Source organism: Phoenix dactylifera, chromosome 1, assembly GCF_051530095.1.
Source record: "Phoenix dactylifera cultivar Ajwa chromosome 1, Ajwa_hap1_PhDact_Kaust_v1.1, whole genome shotgun sequence".
Taxonomy (NCBI): domain Eukaryota; kingdom Viridiplantae; phylum Streptophyta; class Magnoliopsida; order Arecales; family Arecaceae; genus Phoenix; species Phoenix dactylifera.
Genome location: NC_143190.1, coordinates 49,054,180 through 49,073,358, shown reverse-complemented (window position 1 = coordinate 49,073,358; position 19,179 = coordinate 49,054,180). Strand labels below are relative to the sequence as shown.

Sequence of the window (19,179 nt, the reverse complement as noted above, 5' to 3'; positions counted from 1 at the left end):
ATAAAGCCTCCCCAGATCCTCTCAACTTCGGCGGGCGTCGTCGGGTCCGCGAGAAGCCCGAGCCCCCTTTACAAGTCAAAAATGACTCCGGAAGTCGACAAGGAAGGGAAGCAACCAACTCCGCCATGTGGAGCACAACTCTGAGAACGCAAGAGGTACATCTAACTCGATGCCCCCCCTTGTCAAATTTTATCTACATACTGCTAAGCGGAGTTTCATCCAACGTTGGAGTCTCATCTCGCCCAAAGTCGGGCTACTCCAATGGGTCGGCTTAAGACCGATCTCCTAACAATATTATGCATGCTCCGCTCGTCAAATCTCCACAACTTATACAGTCTTCACAAATTAGGGCCCAACTCGGCCCCCATACGTAGACTCCGATGTTTAGCTGAGAAAATGACCCCGGCCGCGAGTGTACCAGCCGAACACAGATACCAAGGCAATTTTCAAAGACCCCAGCCTTGTTCTTCGAAACCTCGGCAAAGCCCGAGAACGATAGCTGTGAAAACCTTCGGCGATAATTTGACTATTAGCCGGCGCTCCCTACGACGTATACGGGAGCCGAGTTCGGAAACCCGACCAGACTCCCCGAATAGCGACACGTACAGACCCAGCCCGGTCTTACTCGAAGGGCTAAGGCCCGACCCCGATGCCTTAAGAACCTAAAGGCCAGGCATGGCAACTTTTGCGATTCTAAGATCCGAGTTGTAGGACTTGAAAAAATTTTCTAAAAAACCTGGGCTCGGAGCTCCCTTTGGTCGGGATGACTGGAATCCGAGAAAGCCAAGATATAGCCCACGAAAAAGGGCGACTTCGTTAAGCAGCTCGAAAACTAAAATACAAAGTTAAGAGTCGGAGGAACGATAGATTAAGGCTTTGGCCTCATTCACGATAAAGGATAAGGAAGAAGAACGAAGTAATAAAAGAGACCTTTCATTGATAAGGGGCCGGAAGGCCAATTACAAAATTGGAGGTCGGCCATTCAAAAGCCGACCTCGGATACAATGAAAAAAAAATATATATATACGCCAAGTCTTAAGCGGCGGCAGCAACATCCGCGGGGTCGTCCACGGTGATGACCTCGGGATCTTCAGCCGGCACAGGCTCGGGGTCGGTGGCAGGGGCCTCGGGTGCCGCCTCCGGGACGCCGTCCGTCTCGGCCACCCTCGTCGAAGGCTTGGCGGGGTCGTGTTCGTACAATCCTGCCTCAAATGTCAAAATGGCAGGAAGGTCTTCCGTGTCGGACCCGTAGCCCAGGTTCATTCTCGGACGGACCGTCGAGAGGTCGAACTGGGGGCAGAACCGGGCCATCTGCTGCCGGAAGTTCTCGAAACCCCGGAGAAACCCGTCCACCGTCTCCTCCTCGAGCATGTCGCGGAACTCCTGCGACCCCTTGAAGAGATCCACGGCATTCTCGGCTCGCTCGAAAGCCCTCCTCTCCCGGGCCTCGAGCTGCTCGATCTTAAGGCGGGAGACTCCGCCTTCGTACTTGAGGCCCGCGACTTCTGATTGGACCTCCCCCAGGCGCGCCTCTGAGGCGCGCAGAGCCGACCTGGTCAAGGCGTGGGCGGCTCTTTCCTCCTCGAGCGCCTCCGCCATAGCAAGGCGCCCGGCCTCGGTGGCCTCCTTCCGAGCCTCGGACTCGACCAGAGCTGCCTCCAGCTCGACGATCCTTTTCTTAGCCGGCTCCAACTGCCGGCTGACCCACCGGGTCTCTTCCTGACATCCCTGGGCGATGAACACCAGGGTGTCGAGCTCGTGAATATGCTGTAAAGAAAGAGACAAAATGATCGTAAGTTAAAAACATATGGATTTGCTAATAACTTTAAGAAAATCGAGAAAAGGACTTATCCGGGCAGTGTTGCAGTAGGTACTGTCAACGACCTCTTCCAGCGAAATGTTCCGGAATTTGGCTCGGTCCGCCGGAAGCATCGCACGCCAGAACACGGCGCGTGCGACCTCAGCATCATAAATAGCTGAACTCCCCTCGGGGATAGGGGAGTCCAGCTCATCCGACTCCTCTTGAAAGCACCTTGAGGAGCTCGGCACGTCCGGCCTCGGGATCTCGGGGCCGCTTGTTTCAGGGCCCCTGGTCGGCTCGAGCCCCGAGTGCTGTGAGGAACCCGAAGCCGGGCCCTCCCGCTGGGCAATGGGGGCAAGGCAAGGAGGGGCCGCTGGGCCCGCGTCGCTGACGACCCGCGCCCGCCTCGGGTCGGCTGTGGAGGCCCCCGCCTCGGGGCCACTCTCCCGGCCGACGTGGAAGCACCAGCCGACCTCGCCTTCTTCCGAGGCTGGGGCATAGCTCCCCCGGCCTCGGCCTCACGCCTCCTCAGGCGGGAGAAGAGGGACACGTTGCTAGTTGGCATGTGAGGGATGTCTGAAATCAAAAATTTCCCAAGTGTTAGACCAATATAAACGAAAAGAAAAGACAAACAAGAAGGTAATGCAACTGCTCTTACCCTCGGGGCGCGCCGAGCTCAGACCCACGCTCGCCAGGGCGTCCTCCCGTAGGAGCTCGGTCAGGTCGTAGCCCCTCCCGAGGGCTCGCAGAGAGTCTAGGACCCTCAGCTCCCTCCCCGAGGGCTCGGAGAGCTTGTTGAGGGCCTTCAACCGAGGGTGTCCCCACCTCGGATTGAACCCCCACGGCGCCTCGGACGCGAGGAAGAAAAATTTCCCCTTCCACTCATGAATAGAGGAAGGGGCACCTCGGAAGAGTGACATAGCGCCCCGAAAGGCGAAGTATAGCCACTCTGCCTCCGCCGGGTTCTTCTTCAACAGAAAACACCGGCGGAAACTACTCACTGAGATCGGGATCCCATGCCCAAGACACAGGGACAGGAACCCGATTATGGTTCTCTACGAGTTCGGAGCCAACTGTGCCGGGACGAGCTGATACTCGACCAGCAGGTTGCTCACGAACTCGTGAACAGGGAACCCTAGGCCGGCCCAAAGCGTCTCGCGGTAAACCGCGATCCGACCTGGGGGCGGCCGTGTCACCCTGTCTTCCGGCCCCGCGGTTTCAAGGCGGAACCCGGGCCGGAAGAAGAATCGGGAGCGGATCAACTCCAACTCCTCCTCTGACAGGCTCGACCCTACTTCCTCGGGAGCCAAACCCATTCTTACAGAAAAATAAAGAGGAACTAAAGATAGAGGAGGAAGAAGGGAAGGAAACCCTAGTTAAAACAGGGTGAAAACCTACGGGACATCGCCAGAAATCTCTCCGGACACCGTCGGCGAGGTTTGGCTGAGGAAGGAAGCAAGGAAGGAGGATAGCAAAAATAAGAAGCAGCCAAATAAAACCTTTAGGACAAACCCGAGGGGTTTATATAGGCCCCCCTGACCGCCCAGATCGGCAGGGTCGGTTCCTATCCCCCGACCGGATCGCGCCACGTGTCGACCTCGGAGGCCGAGGCACCGTATTCACTCCGGGTCAATAAGTCGGGTACGAAATCGAAATGTTGTCCCATCGGATCTCGGGGCCTCATCATGGGTCCGCAGAATCGAATCGCCTTGAAAAACGAGCGGACGGCACCCCCGCTCCCCTCATTTAATAAGGCCCTAGGGCACGTGGAGCCCCGATGTAGCCTCCAACTCGCCAGATCCATGATCCGGTAACACGAGATCGAAAACATCCGACCTCAGATCATGCCGCGTGTCCATTTTGAAACACAAAACGGCACACTCATTGATGAACGGGGAGCCTCGACCACAGGATCAAGGCGCCGTCTCGTCGAGCTCGAGGACCCTCATCATGGGTCCGCCGCACGAAGCGACCTCGAGGCACCACCCCCGTTACAGCCGCCTCGAAAAACATAAGGATACAAGCCTCATCATAAGTTCACTGAATAAAGCAACCTCGAGGCACCAAAGGGCGCAAGTTTCACCATAAAAACTCCAACAAACATAAGGGCGCGGACGAGATTCGCCCCCCAACTTTAATGATAGACTTTACTTCCCATGTCCGAGCCCGCAAGCCACTCGAACTCGGAAGTCGGGGGGTAGTGTTGGGGGAATAAGACTTTTCCCCCCCAATGACACGAATGCCCCCGAGAAGCCGCACAATCGCCGACCCTGGACAGCCGAAGTCGGCGTCCGACCTCGGAACGCCCGACCTCAAGACATCCGACCTCGAGACCTCCGACCTAGGAAAACCCTGATGTTCAAAGTCTACCCTTATCAGCCACCTACTACGGCCATGCCCCTCTGAGGTCCGGCCGAGGACCATACTCTGACGCCCCCCCGGGCATTTATTGCGCATGGCTACTGTAAACCTGCAGTTCACTCAACAATTAATGCGGATCTCCGGCTTACTCCACAATTAATGCGGATCTCCGGCTTACTCCACATTTAATGCGCATGGCTCCTGTCATCTACGGACTCTCAGCTCTCCACGGCAAGTTAGCCCAGCAGAGTCTAGTCAACCATGATAAGTCTCTGATCTCGGCCATACCTCCGACACCAATACAATAATTCATCTGGTAGCGTGCAAGCCCAGGTCGTACGACGACCTCACCGCCGACATCAACGCAATGATTCACCTGATCGTGCGCCGACCTGAACAACATGCCGAGCCGTACTACGGCCTCGCCCCGTTACATCATAGGTAAACCAACCCCCGCCTATAAAAGGGAATCTTGGCCCCTCAGGTGGGGGGGTTTTTTGGAAAAATTACGCACCCTACAAACACTGTTCTTCTCCTCCTTACACACTTGGCCCCCCTTCTGACTTGAGCGTCGGAGGGCCGGCGCCGGAAAACCCGGCCACCGGCTTGTCTGCAGACACCCCAGACGGAGGACGCTGCCCACCGACGGATCGCTGCCCCGCCATGAGAACCTGCTGATCCCTCTCTCCGACCACCCCAAACGGAGGACGCCGCCCGCCGACTGGTCGCCGCCCCGCCGTGGTGACCCGCTGCTCCCTCTTCCTCGACCGAAGATTGCCCCCGGGTCCAATTTCCAGCAACACATATATTTATGGATCGGAGTGGCAATTATGGTAGAATGGTTGTAGGGATCAATGTTTAGAACAACCTTGCATCTTTATGTCGGGCAACGACATGGATCCCCATGTAGCCCAAATGCATGTGAAGTGCTATATCTCTAAGCTTATTCTGTAGCTTATACATCGTTTGAAAGCTGCTCCAAGGATTCAACAAATGGCTAAGGTTTGTTGACGATCCGTGGCAACAATCCCAGAAACATCATAAATAGTACTTGCGACTCCTACTTTTACCATTTTGCATATGAGCTTTATATTGTCTACGGCGTCAACCATAATTTTTATTACATCGCGTTCAGTTCGAGCTGGGTGATGAACAGTTTTATAAACAATAGCACGAACTCTCGTTCTCTTACCATTGATCATGCGAATGTTTACCAACTTCTTGATCTCCTATTTATTTACTATCTATGTCACGTGAGATGTTCTATGGTACAAGCTATTCAATATTCCACACTCTATTTTTTTCTTGGGATATTTTTTTTATCAACTATCAAATCAATAACTAGGTCTATTTGATTTGGCTTATTATATATTAGGTATGATTATTAGGCATGAATTAGTCCAAACAAAAATGTATACTTAGGCTGCATTATGCTTTATGAGGTTCAAATATATTACCAAATATATGCCCAAAATTTGTACTTGATCTCTCTTTGGACTCAAAGGCCTAAATCGAAGATTCCGACCTTTTGATATAAACAAAGCTTTAGTTGATATTACTCTTGATTGGTATATAGCTTTCTAATTTTAGGAATAAATTTAGGTAGGCTAAGACACAAACATGCAATTGCGAGAATGAGCCACCAAGGCGATCGTGTATAAGTATATTGTATTTGAGCCCGATCCTAATCAAATTCAAATATGAAACCGAAATATCCCCACCCACCACCCTAAAGAAAAATAGCTATAATTGTGGGATCTAGTTTGATCTTATCGAGTGTTTTTCCGATATTTCTCTTAAATATATTAGAAAATTTAAAATTTATCTCATCACAATTTTTTAAGATTTTTTTCATCCCAACTGTAAAAATTTAATAGAAAAGAAATATCTATTTTTTATGCGTGGGAGGTCAACATAAGATTTTTTTTTTTTTAAGTACATCAGCAGCTCACACTAGCCGCACGTGAGCATTACCATATGAGTCAAAGGCCAAAATACTACACAAAGGTAGAGGAACAAATATAGAGCTGGTCCATAGAATATCTCATGAATGATGAGCAGCAAAGAAGGCGATCCAATCAGCAACTTTTTCACCTTCCGGAACACGTGCACAACCTGCAAGGCATCACACTTTCTCAGTAGCCGTTGAATGTCCTCTAGAAGCGGGTGGTCGAGCATCTTCAGCCTTTCTTGTAAAATTCACCTAATCATCTCCGCAGAATCTTCTTTCATAATAATGCTTCAGGCCTCCAATACTTGCCTCATATAGGAGATTCCCTTTTAGGCAGCCCTAAGCTTCATCCTGAAAATTGATGACTTAAAAGTGCGCCACCCTCCTGCTGCCGCAATAAGGGGACTCATGATTCTTGATCATAAAAGCAAAACCCGTATATCCACCGCTGTAACGCTATTGAACAAACTATAATCAAAATTTATCTTTAGGCGGCCAGAGAGTTTGGGCTTCCAGGATGTGAGAGCATGGCCGGGCGCCATAGCAGCAGACGGGAGCGCCAGGTCAACATAAGATATGGCGGTTAATCCTGAGGCGCGCGCAGGGGATGCGTCCGGGACAACATAAATTGTAGACACCAGCTCGACCCGTCGAAAGTGGCATCATACCGCCCAGAAGGGGGAGAGAGGAAGCAAGAAAGGCCGAGCAGGAGAAAGAAAGGGTGAGAGGGCGAGATGGCAGGGATGGGGGATGGGTACGTGGGCACCGCCCTGGACGCGGTGAGGATCCGGCGGCTGGAGAAGCAGCGCGAGCCTGAGCGGCGCAAGATTCAGGAGCTCGAGAACAAGTCCGCCGCCGGCGGCGGCGGCAGCCAGACCAGCCTCCTCCAGTTCGGCTCCGGCACCTCGGAGGTATCAATTCCTCACCATCTCTGAGCTTCAGTTTCTTCATCCGCTTGCTTAAAAACCCCTCCTTTGCCCTTTGTTGTAATAATTTTTTTCCTTCCTGAGAAGTGAAGCCCGAAATTTTAGGTTTTGGTTCTGAACTTCTCAGTTTATCCCTTGAGATATTTTTATTTTGTTTGAGGTTGTTTATGTGATGTTTTGGTCTTACGTGGGTCATTAATTTGATGCTAAATAGTCACGCAATTTGATGCCGAGCTGTAATTCATGACTCCATGGAATTAGGTTTTTATTCAAGTTGACAGGATATTAATTTGTTTGCTTGATAATTTGCTTGAAATGGAATTTTATTTGTGAGCAGAAACGATAAAACCTGTTATGTGTGGATATACCTAGGGTGTACTCATTCTTGGTTAATATAACCTTAACCATCAAGCCTTATCCCTATTATCTGAGACTGGCTCTCTGAATCCTTATTCAGCAAGAATTTCTATTTTAGGGCCACCTTCGATTTAATTCTAGCTTTTCTATATCTTCTCTTACAACTTCCATCCGTGTCATCTTTGGAATTCCCTTCTCCTTCATCCTTCAATAGAAATTAGAACTCTTCTAATTGGCACCCCCTTAGGTATGTTGTACATGCCCTTGTTGTTAATTTATGATAACAAAGTTAAGTTATGAATATGGTTGTTTCATTCAATTTTGTGGACTCCAAGTTTGTTTCATGTAGATTCTTGATTATATCATCCCGCTTGTTTCTTTGTTTATCCTTTCTTTATTTCTTTTTGTATGTTCTGGGGTAGCTTAATTGAATTTTTCTGTAGCTATTATGTTACACTCCGCCAAACACAGTTTACGTTATTTTAACTTAGAAGGTTGTGAATGCAGTGATCATCTAGGGCAATTTGGATCATCTTTTTTTGTCTTCAAGAATGCATGGTCACTGAACTTTTGGAGACCATTCCTTGGACTCCAATACCTTTTTCTTGTGAGCACTTTTGCTGGTGTTTTTTATGCACCAAAACATGGTTTTCTGAATGCCTTAAGCCATATGCTTCTATTGAGTTCTCACGTTCAAATTAGGATTGGTTGTGGATATAGAAAAATTTTCTTCTTTCAGTCATTAAGTTTGACCTAAATCATATAATTTTTTTAAAAAATACTCTCTTTTATCAACACTTCAATTTTCTGAGTCAGGTAACCTTGAATATTTGCTGACATATATTTTTGGATTGGATTTCAGATTCTTGAGACTGCTTTTAAAAAGGAAACAGTTGGTCTAGTTACAAGAGAACAATATGTTGAGAAGGTAAGAGGGGCCTATCTTTCAATCAGTTTGTACTATTATATCTCATGGAGATATATTGGCAAATAAAGCAAATGACCATGATTGTCCGGTACTTTTTTTCCTCTTTGCTAGAGGGCTAACATCTGGAATAAAATTGAGGAAGAAGAGAAGGAGAAGCTTCAAAAATTGCAACAAGAGTGGGTTCAGTCTTTGCAAATTCATTTTTCGTGTGATCTTAAACATTTTTAAGTGATATGGCTCTTACATTATGTGTATGCTTGTCTTTAAGTTTTTAAGTACTATTTTGCTAGGGAAGAAAAGCTTCAGTTTCAAAAACGGAAAAAGCGGAGGATAAAGGGAGATGCACGGCTATCCTTTGCTGATGACATTGAAAATGGAAGTAACGAAGAAGATGCAGAAAATAGTGAGCTCATTTTCTCTTGCGTATTCCACCATCTGTTGTGTATTATTTGCCTACTTACAAATGATGCCAGGTCATTAACTTGCTGACTTAAGTTCAATTTTCTCATTGATTTGCAAACTTGGTTCTCAACTATCTCAACTATCTTCTTGTATGTTATCTGATATCCTTTTTTTTAATGCTTTCTTGAAATTTGATGTAGTTCACATGCCTGTACTTACTGTCATTTGGGTCAAACATCACGTTCTGTTTGCTTTTTAACATCAATTTATGTAAACAAAATTTCTTCATAATTGAGTGATCCCATTCTTGAATGTACACCATGACATTTTGATGTGGGGCATAATCACTATTTATGTTACTTCTTTGGACCTCATATACATATTGTTTAAAGATCTCTACCCTTTATCAAAAAGAATATGAAACTTCAAACATAAGAGCAGGTCTTGAAACACTAGTATCTTGATTCTTTTTTCCAAGAGTAGACCTTGCATCAACAGGACCAGACCTAAGCTTGGCACCAAGGGCTTACAAGTTGGCATGAGCCTAGCCTCTGGCCTGAGATCCTTAGCCCGAACATAGCCCACCTTATAAAATCTAAGCTAGGACTGACGTAGTCTAATCTGATCGGGGCATAGGTAGGTCCATGGTCATTGCTACAATCTAGAGAGAGAAAGGTGGGAAGGGAAAGGAGTTGGTGATTCTGGCTGTGGTGATAAACGGGGTGATATGATGCTTATTGTAGTGAGAGAGAGGGGGGAGGGAGGGAGAGAAAGAGAGAGAAAGAAGAGGAGGAGGAAATGGAAGAGGAAGTGGCGGCATAGTTGCTTCGATTGTGGTCTTCCTTTATGGTGCAAAGGTGGAGATAGAGATGAATTTGAGCAAGAACCAGCTATGATGGTGTAATACCTGATCCATAATGATCTTTCTGTGTGCATTGGAGGTGGGAGAGAGAGGATAGGGACTCAAGTATGGAACTGGTGGCAAACCTCATGATTAACTCAAGCATGGATTCGACAATGTGGAATTTTCCATCGAGGGAGATAGGTGGTACTGGGGGGCAGAGCAGCCAAGCAGTGGCAGAGATGAGATAACTTTAGGCCTAAAAGGCAGTTGGGCCTCAATTTTTAGGCCTAGCTTGACTCGATGGGTGAAAAACACCTGCACAAGTCTGCCCAAAACTAGTGTGGGTTGGGTCTAATTTGTCCATCTCTAATCAAGAGGTACAGGCAAATGTTTGAAAATCCTGGCTTAAGGATATAATTGTGCTTAAATCTTCAGTGAACATTGAATGACCAAGTCCTACATAAAGATGAAACATAACCTGATGAAAATATCAAATGTATAAGAGTTATTATGTATCAAGGATTTTGTGTATACACAAATATTTACCCCTCCAAAGCCTCTCCATGAATAGTAAAAGAACATCACAGATAATCTGCAGGAAAACTAAGCCCCAGATATGCACTAAGTTAAACTCTTGCACTCACCTACATTCTTCTAAATTTTATCATTTTTTCTGCCAATATTGCCAAACTAAGTCTCCATATCCCACTTAAAACTTATAGTGCTTCTCTTCTCCGTTGGCTCCACTTGCACGCCCTTGGTAACTTTTTGTCTACCTTCCTATCCCAGTATTAACCTAATATAATATGAAAGTGCGGGTTTATAAAACCAAAACATCAAGATATATTTATTTCTTAGCTTTGGCCTTATCTTCCAAATTATTTCTCACCATCCACTATCATTACTCAACTTTTGGGCCAAAGCTGGGTTAAGGTTTCAAGCAATGAAAACACTGCCAGCGATCTCCGTCATCTTTTCGAAAGCTGGCAATGTTCCACCAAAACTCTGAGACGGACATAGTTTCACATCAGTCACGATGAAACAGGAATTCCTTTTTTTTTCTTATAGTTTCATGCAGAACCTCAAATCATGGTTTAAGATCAATAATTTACATGTTATGTGCATATATTTGCCCTTATCTCTAGCAGCTCATGGTGGGAACATGTTAAGAAAATAATTTCCAACAAATCATACCAGAAATTTTTTAGTCTGAGTAAAGTGGCTTCAAATCTCGAACCAGGTTGATAAAAAAATTCTGTGTTTAAATGCTAGATTTCATAAATATTTTCCTATCATTTATAAGTTTAGAATATATCAGTTCATTTTAAGATAAGTATAAATCAGATTTTAAAAATTATTTTAGCTTTTCCTCAACTTACAAGATGTAACTGTTTTACAGAAGAAAATCAAGCAATGAAAAAGTTTGGCCACGGAAAACTCGGGAAGGACCCAACTGTTGAGATGAGCTTTTTACCTGACAGGTATGACATATAACTTTAGTTACATTTTCTGAGATTGTCACTGAAGCAAGATAATTTTATTTTACTACTTGTTTGGCCTTTAATCTCTGAGTGTGTGGTGCCAAGAATGATCTTTCAGGGAGAGAGAAGCAGAGGAACAAGCAGAACAGGAGAGATTACGGAGGCAGTGGCTTCATGAACAGGAGTTGATTAAAAGTATCACCACATTCTAATCACTTTGCTATCTTGTGTTGGCTACTAGTTAAGTTAATGCGCTAAACTTGTTCTTCATTATGTTTCAGACGAGCCTCTGCAAATTACTTATAGTTACTGGCATGGAGCAGGCCACAGGAGAGTGATCCAGGCAAACTTTTCTCATTCTTAGAAATTTGCTCTGTGTTTTACTATTATTATAGTTGAATTTACATTAGCATTCCTAATTTTATTTGGATCATTAGGTTCACAAAGGTGATACTGTTGGAGAATTCCTTCGAGCTGTTCAGCGGCAACTCGCACCCGAGTTTCGAGAGATACGTACAACATCAGTGGAGAATCTTCTCTATGTGAAAGAAGATCTTATCATTCCTCATGTATTTTTTTTTTCTCAATTTTTTTATTATTATTGTTGGTTACTAGTCTTTTCCAAAGTGTGGTTATTTTATGATTAACCTTCCCCGTGTTTGAAATTTCAGAAACACAGTTTCTACGAGTTAATTATCAACAAAGCAAGGGGAAAAAGTGGACCGGTAATGGTTGGTCTTGCAAATAATCAATTTTGACTTGCATTTTTCTTTGTTAGCTTATTGGAGAGTTCTAGTAAACTATTCCTATTTACAGTAGGCAAAAATTATTTTATTTTTCTCTTACAAAAAGCTTTTTTTTAATAAAAAATCTGGTATATCCAGAAAAATGGAATTTACCTTTAGCTGAATGCTAGCTTCCTTTATTATGATGCAATGTTTCTTCTATATCATAGATGAGTCCTCTATAGCCTACAAGAAAAAATCATTATTGTAATTTTTAATTTGATTATTTGGAGAGTTTTCTTATTTATATTTGCAAGCCAGCAATATTGAGATGACTTGCTTGGCATTCTCCATTGTCTCTTTTGAGCTTTTTTTTTCAATATTTTTTCCTTTTTCCTAAGTTTATGTCATATCTTTGGCATCAATCAAAAATTGAATATGTAAACCCTGCATCTCTCTCTCTCTCTCTGGGGTAATGTAACCCCTGCATGTCATTAACCATCGGAGATTTCAGTCTTCCAATCATGTCAGCTAGCAGAAGTAATAATCAAGCTTGCATGATATTGCGGTTTTCCCCTTGGTTCCTGGAGGAGGAAGGGGAAAAAAGAAAGCTTTAACCTTTGATCATATAAACTAGCATTCTCAGTTCGATTCTCTCTCTGTGATTCTCTCTGTCTGTCTCTCTCTATCTCTCTCACGATTTTGCTTGATTTAACCAGTCTACTTTTTGGAAACTTGGCAGGTTTGGAAGTGTATAGTATTAACTCTTGTTTTCTTGTTTGCAGCTTTTCCACTTTGATGTTCATGAGGATGTGAGAACAATTGCTGATGCAACAATAGAGAAAAATGAGGTATATTGTCCAACTTTAGCCAGTTATCAACCTCCATTAATAAAATTTGACTTAAGCAATTTAGACATTTAATATTTTTGGCCTTTCTCAGTGAATGTTTACATGATATGATGTTATTTCTTGATTTCAAGACTTGAAAATTTCTTTGCTTCTGGTTGATGTACTCAAGTACAGGCAACACTAGAAAAGTCTCTGGTGTTTTGTGACCTTGAAAAGTCTTTATGCTGGATGTAAATTCTCACTAATCTATGCATTTATAGAAGTAATATTCTATGCTGTAAAGTAACTAGTAATGCTGTATTTTTATTGAGAAAAAAGAAGGGAAGAATCACTGGCGTAAATTGCCCAGATTCAAATACTTGGGGATGCACATGGCTGCATACAAACCAGGCTGTTCATGAACAGCTTGGGCTTTGCTCCGTAATAGGCTGGTTTGAGCTCAGTTTGTCGAGAAAACAAGCTGAACTCAAACATTTTTCAGAGCTTGGCTCAAAAATGAGCTGAGCGTGAAGACCTCAGTCTCGCAAAAATCGATATGAGCTTGGCTTTGCTCGGTAAAATTTTGTTTAAGCTCAGTTCAAATGACAAACAAGCCAAGCTTAAACAGCTTGTCAAGCTCGGCTCTGTTACTCTTATATGATAAGCCAAGCCTGGACATCCTACTGCTCACTGGTCCTTTTTTCTTTCCAATCCTGGATGCGGCACCCAGAAATTGAACCTGTAACCTCCTGCAAATGGAAGGGGGTTTGTAACCACTGGGTCATGACCCATTTCATAGCAAGTGGTGCCATTGTGTTCATGCTTGTATTAACCAGGGGACAATTTTGTTGAAAGAGATTGCTTAAGCTTGATCTTTTTGCCTATACATCCTATCTGTGAGGGTGAGGAGGAGGTCCGAAAATGAGTAACCACACTTCTTTTTTTTTTTAACTTTGATCAACTACGAATATTTACTGAACATGGGCATGGATTTTCTTCAAGGTTTCATTTATGAATCGGCCTAACTGTCCTAATGAGAATTTCATCTCACATGTTGGCAGTCTCACGCTGGAAAGGTTTTTGAGAGGCACTGGTACGAGAAAAACAAGCATATCTTCCCTGCCTCAAGATGGGAGGTACATCTCCTCCTCATGTTATATGCTTCTTGCCGTTTAGCATGAATGTAACTGCGGACAAAATATCTGACTTTGTGGAGGATTGGCATGGCTATTTTGCTTCTTATATTTTCTACGGGCTGCACTAAATTGTAGCCGTTCTTCTCTCTCTGTCTCCAGATATATGATCCAACAAAGAAGTGGGAGCGATGCACGATTCAGGCGATTGAACTAGAAAATGGATTTAAGCCATGACTAACTTGCTGAGTCAAGTCATATTTATCAGGAAAAGAAAGCCTGTTTTCCTACAGAGGCTCTGAGACTGAAAGCCTTTTTTCTCTTATGCTGAATGCCGCAGTACTTTCTAACCGTTTAAGTGGTACTGAAGATTGCAGATGGATTTGTAAAATTGTTTTGCTGGTAACCCTGTAATATAGTAGACATTAAATTAAAATGTCATGTTACTTGACTTTCTTGAAGCTCCTACAAAAATGTAGCAGTCTTCGTTTCCTGTCAACTTCCAGCATGTCCTTGGAAGCACGGTCGAGACTTAGGCATTTGGCAATATTCCCCTAGATGCGAAGACTTGGAGTTTGGGGGAAAAAAAAAGGAAGACAGAAATTCATCAAAAGTTCAGAAAAAAAGTTGGATAACTATTTATTGGAAAAATTAACAAATACAAAGAGCATAAACTTATTGAAATATTTATACATATAATCATATCGAAAAAGTATGGAGACATACAAGAGCAACAAATACAAGTATCAATAATATGCAATTAAAGTTTCTTTTATTAAGGGTGAATAATTTGTGAATAAATTGTAAAATCTCTGAAAAATTTGTGCGCACTCGAATTATTCTGGATTTGCTTGTTTACCATGAAAATCTTGTTATCACTCTGGGAATATAGTTATGCTTGAAGTGGCATTCTCAGAGGCCATCATCACCATCACCGACACGCACTGCATCATGAAGGTCTCCAATATCATCAGCATTTCCGAAGCATCATATATGTCCCTAAACTGGCTTACCATGGGCTTCTTTTTCCTGCTCGGTGCTCAAAATACAAATTGATAAATAGTTCAGACAATGAGATAATTTGGTGGGAGCTTGGTCTTGGATGCGCGCCCAAGTCACACGAGCACCTCTTATAACTGCAGATGTCGATCCTTGATGTCTAATTAATTGCACCTTGACTAGGTAGATGGAATTTCTCTTGCTAGGAAAATTAGATAGATCTTATACCTTGGAGGAGACTTGACTCAATCTAAGCCCACTAGGTCATTGGTCAAATTTAGATAAACTTAGACCCAATGTAGAGCACCAAACAGGTCGTCCTATTTCTGTAGGCTCTATTCATCGTATGCTCGTTTTAGTGATCGGCTTACGAAAATGAGACGATTTGATTGGCATGGTGTACTTTTCTGAAGGCCAGATTGGATCAGAACGGGGACAAGTAGGATTGAGACAACCTAGCACCTCGTGGCTCTAGCAGCAGTTGTTGAAGGTGGGACAATGTCCTGCAGGGAAATCCGACGGTCTACATGGCAGGAGTGCTAACCACTATGCTCCTGTCCTTGAACGGGATATCATCATGTGGGATGCAATTCAAGGAGAGCAAGGGGCCATGGATTAGAGGCACTGGAGAGGCACATCATTTTTTATTAGAGGAAGGCAAAATAATATAGGACGCCAATCACACTCAGATTACCTCCACTGCCATGAAACTTTTGGTGCGAATTTTGGGCACCACTGCTCATGCGCATGCTTTTGTTAAAAAGATCGAAAAGGTTTAAACCACACACAAAAAAAAACACAGAGGATAGCTAGGAAAATGAATCCCTTTGCGGGATAGCATCAACGCGTTCGCAATAATTAAGTGAATAAAAATATAATTTTATGTAGCAATACAGGTTAAATCCTTCTAACTTGATCATAGTTTTTTGACTTTATATTAAAAAAATCGCAATATTTGACCCAAGAAAAGCCCAATGACGTAGAGATTGTGGGTTGAATATCTAACCCACAACGACTGATACGCGCCACGGTTTGGACGTAATTTTGGTCCGCCTCAAACCACGAAAACTAGAAAATCTAAAACTAATTGGCAATTATACTATATTTTCCAACCCCTGCAGTCAAAAAGCAATCAATTTCTTCCTCGCAGCTGCCGTCAAAATCTAATTAGCAATTTACTTGTAATTTTGGGGAAGACACTAGAAAGAAGTCGTCTTTCTTTCTTTCTTTCTTTTTAATTAAAAAGGACAATGTCGAATTTCTTTTCACACTTCCTATTTCTCCCTCTCCAGTCCAAAAGCCAGCCGTTTACTGAATTTGCTTTCCAAGTTTGGATGTTGTCAAGTTTGCTGACCAAGACTGGGGGTCCGGTTCATCATCAAAGCCTTTCCTGTGTTGCAGGAAAGCCCATGATGTATTCGGGTCCATGCTGTATGTGGTACAGTGTTCTCGCAATGCATGGGACTGATACATCACGGACTGTCATGCAATACACGGCGTGGCAAAACCGGACGAGAGGGTCGGACTCCCTTGTTTTTTTGGCAGTAACATCTCATTACTTTCCCGTTGACCACACTTTCCCCCCTTCTTTTCCCGCGAACCAAACGAGCCCTAAGTGTTGGTTTCTCTCTTCGCGCAGCAATCACCAACTTTTGTGGATGATTTACCTCGCCAATAGATGGATGCCCACAAGGCTTGAGGTTGCCGCTAATTTTGCCGCTGGTGACGCAAGTCTTCCTCACACGTCCCTTTAAACGGATTCAAAATTTTGTCTTTATTTAACCTGTTTAATTTTTCCATAGGATAGCTTTTCTAGGGTTCAGGTTGTATTTTTCATGCTGAAAAAATAATTAACTTTTTAACTATTGGATTATATCTCATACAGGCCTCAAAACTTTTTTATGAAAAAACAAATGAATCATTTTTTCGTGCGAAATATATATCTCAAACCAGGCTTGCTAACTATGAAAATGCTCTCTAGTGCCTGTGCATTTACGCATGCAATAAAACTATTTGATAGATCAATTGCACTTATTATTTCACTATTGCAGGAATGTATTGGCTTTGAATGGCACAGTTTTCTAGTTTTTCCCCTAAAAATTATAGAAGGGAACATTAGTCAAACATGTGATGTTGTAGTGATTATTGTGCATAAATTTGGATATCTAATTTCAAGTTTGTAATCTAGGTAGAAGAGATCTTGCTTAGAATTGGCTGACAGTAGCCTGAAATTAAATTTAAGAGACGGACCGTCCAACGACTGGTTGACTGGGGGGAGGCCAACCAGGTCAAAGTTCCAACTCGTGCGGTCATGTTCAGGGTTTTTATTTCCGTTCCTCTTTATTTTGGAGAAAAGATTCAAGACCTAATACCATTTCCGTTCCGCGGGCAAATCAAACATTCCACGGTCAACATTCAAAGCCAAAGCTCCCTCCCTCCTCCCAAGTTTGAACCCTTCTGCGTCTGCCACACAATTTTAAGCAACTCCGGTTCCCATTCTTCTCCGAAGTCTGAACTCTGTCCTTCTCCTTCCTCCCCCTCCATCACTACCTCGGAATTCTCGGAATTCATCTTCCTCTTGCTCCATCACTACCTCGTTTGCCATGGCCTCGGCTCGGAGGGCCCTGAAATCCGGCCTACAGATTCCATTCATCAAGAGAAATCCCATCAAGAATCTGAGCACGGAGCTTTCCATCCCGACCCATTTCCGCTGCCCGATATCGCTGGAGCTCATGAAAGACCCGGTGACGGCGCCGACGGGCATCACCTACGATCGCCAAAACATCGAGACGTGGCTCAAGCTCGGGAACCAGACATGCCCGGTCACAAACCAGGCGCTAAAGAACGAAGATCTCATCCCTAACCACTCCTTACGGAGGATGATCCAGGATTGGTGCGTCGCACACCGTTCCTCAGGCGTCGAGAGGATACCCACGCCGCGGATCCCCGTGACGCCAGCACAGGTGTCGGAGTTGCTGTCGGAGATTGCTTCATCTAGCAGGCACGGGGACCCTCGCCGGTGCTGTGAATTGGCGGCCAAGATCACAGCCTTGGGGAGGGAGAGCGAGCGGAACCGGCTGTGCATTGTGTCATGCGGTTCGGGCCGCATCCTGTCCAACTCTTTTCGTGAACTGGCCAGGGGATCGGCTGCTGTAAACTCAACAACAGGAGTCATGGAAGAGATCCTATCGGCACTCGTCGGTTTATTTCCTCTCGACAGCGAGGCCCATGGGCACGTAGGAGCCCCCGAGTCTCTAGAATCCATCGTTTCGATCCTGAAAACCGGGGATTTGGCAGGAAAGCTTAACGCGGCGCTGGTGCTAAAAGAGCTTGCTGCTTCCCTGGACGCGGAGCAAATCAATGCCGTGGCGGAGACCGATGGATTGATTGAAGCACTGGTGAAGCTCGTCGAGAAGCCCGTTTCACCTCAAACCACAAAGACCTCGTTGGTGACCACCTTCTATTTGGTTTCCTCTAACGAGAGTACTGCGGCAAAATTTGTGGACATGGGATTGGTCTCTGTGCTTCTAGAGATCCTCGTCGACTGGGAAAAGAGCATGTATGAGAAGGCCTTGGGAGTCCTCGATGCTGTTCTTGATTACAGGAGAGGCAGAGAGATGGCTTACGGTCATTCTCTAACGGTGCCCGTTTTGGTTAAGAAGATGTTTCGGGTCTCGGACATGGCTACAGAGTTCGCAGTCTCGGCTCTCTGGAAGCTCGGCAAGAATTACAAGGAGGAGGGAGGGGAGAGAGCAGGGGAAGAAGGGTTCTTGGTGCAGGCTCTGGAAGTGGGGGCCTTCCAGAAGCTATTGCTTCTACTGCAGGTCGGCTGCAGTGGGACAACCAAGGAGAAGGCAAGCGAACTGCTGAAGCTTTTGAATGGCTCCAGGGAAAGGGTGGAATGCACCGAAACTGCGGATTTTAAAGGGCTCAAGAGACCTTTTTAATTGTTACAGGAGAACAAAAGTATATGAAACAAAAGAACAAGCAGTTTCTTTCTTCTTTTTTTTTTGGCCCCCCTTCAGTGTACAAAGATACAGAGATTCTATACAAAATTAGAATTATCAAGTCATTCTTAAGTACTAAACCATTTGTTAATGTCATTAATTTCTCAGGCTTGCAGCATATACATGTAGTATTGTTTGCTGTTCTTCTAGTTGTTGTATTTGTTATCAATATTGATGCAAGTTATCATCGATTGTTAAAATTTATAACTGCTGCTGCTGCTGCTGCTCTAGTTGTTCTTTGTCTGTGTCTTTCTGCATGGAGTATTGAAATTAACTTGAATTTAGGATTTCATTTTATCATCAAAGTGAGACAAACTCATCCTAAAACTTCTGAATTACTTCTAAATTTTAATTGCTTCCGCTCTCTCTTTTCTTTAAAACTGATAACTTTACCCTTAGGTTGCCAATAAGGCTGCATATTTTAATAAGAATAA

General features: G+C 44.4%; 2 protein-coding genes and 1 pseudogene across 2 annotated transcripts; 2 read left to right on the top strand and 1 right to left on the bottom strand.

The window, feature by feature from the left end:
* Positions 1-5,091: 5,091 nt before the first annotated feature.
* LOC103700306 (small ribosomal subunit protein uS7m) lies at positions 5,092-6,340 on the bottom strand. The gene is given in 2 exon segments (XM_039126205.1): positions 5,092-5,391; positions 6,257-6,340. Coding segments are annotated over 2 exon segments (384 nt in total).
* Positions 6,341-6,511: 171 nt separating this feature from the next.
* Positions 6,512-14,213, top strand: LOC103723455 (protein XAP5 CIRCADIAN TIMEKEEPER-like). Its single transcript, XM_008814364.5, has 12 exons — positions 6,512-7,024; positions 8,259-8,324; positions 8,436-8,500; positions 8,615-8,727; positions 10,970-11,051; positions 11,170-11,246; positions 11,333-11,394; positions 11,489-11,620; positions 11,723-11,776; positions 12,562-12,627; positions 13,668-13,742; positions 13,902-14,213. Exons 1-12 carry the CDS (start codon positions 6,848-6,850, stop codon positions 13,974-13,976), a joined length of 1,044 nt encoding a protein of 347 aa, XP_008812586.2. The 5' UTR covers positions 6,512-6,847; the 3' UTR covers positions 13,977-14,213.
* Positions 14,214-16,687: 2,474 nt separating this feature from the next.
* On the top strand, positions 16,688-19,179 carry LOC103723464 (U-box domain-containing protein 21 pseudogene; annotated as a pseudogene).

Bases quoted from the DNA above. Each gene is read 5' to 3' on its own strand.
- LOC103723455 (XM_008814364.5), top strand. From the start codon at position 6,848: ATGGCAGGGATGGGGGATGGGTACGTGGGCACCGCCCTGGACGCGGTG. The intron at 8,325-8,435 runs GTAAGAGGGGCC...CCTCTTTGCTAG, and splicing joins GAGAACAATATGTTGAGAAG to AGGGCTAACATCTGGAATAA. The intron at 13,743-13,901 runs GTACATCTCCTC...CTCTGTCTCCAG, and splicing joins TCCCTGCCTCAAGATGGGAG to ATATATGATCCAACAAAGAA.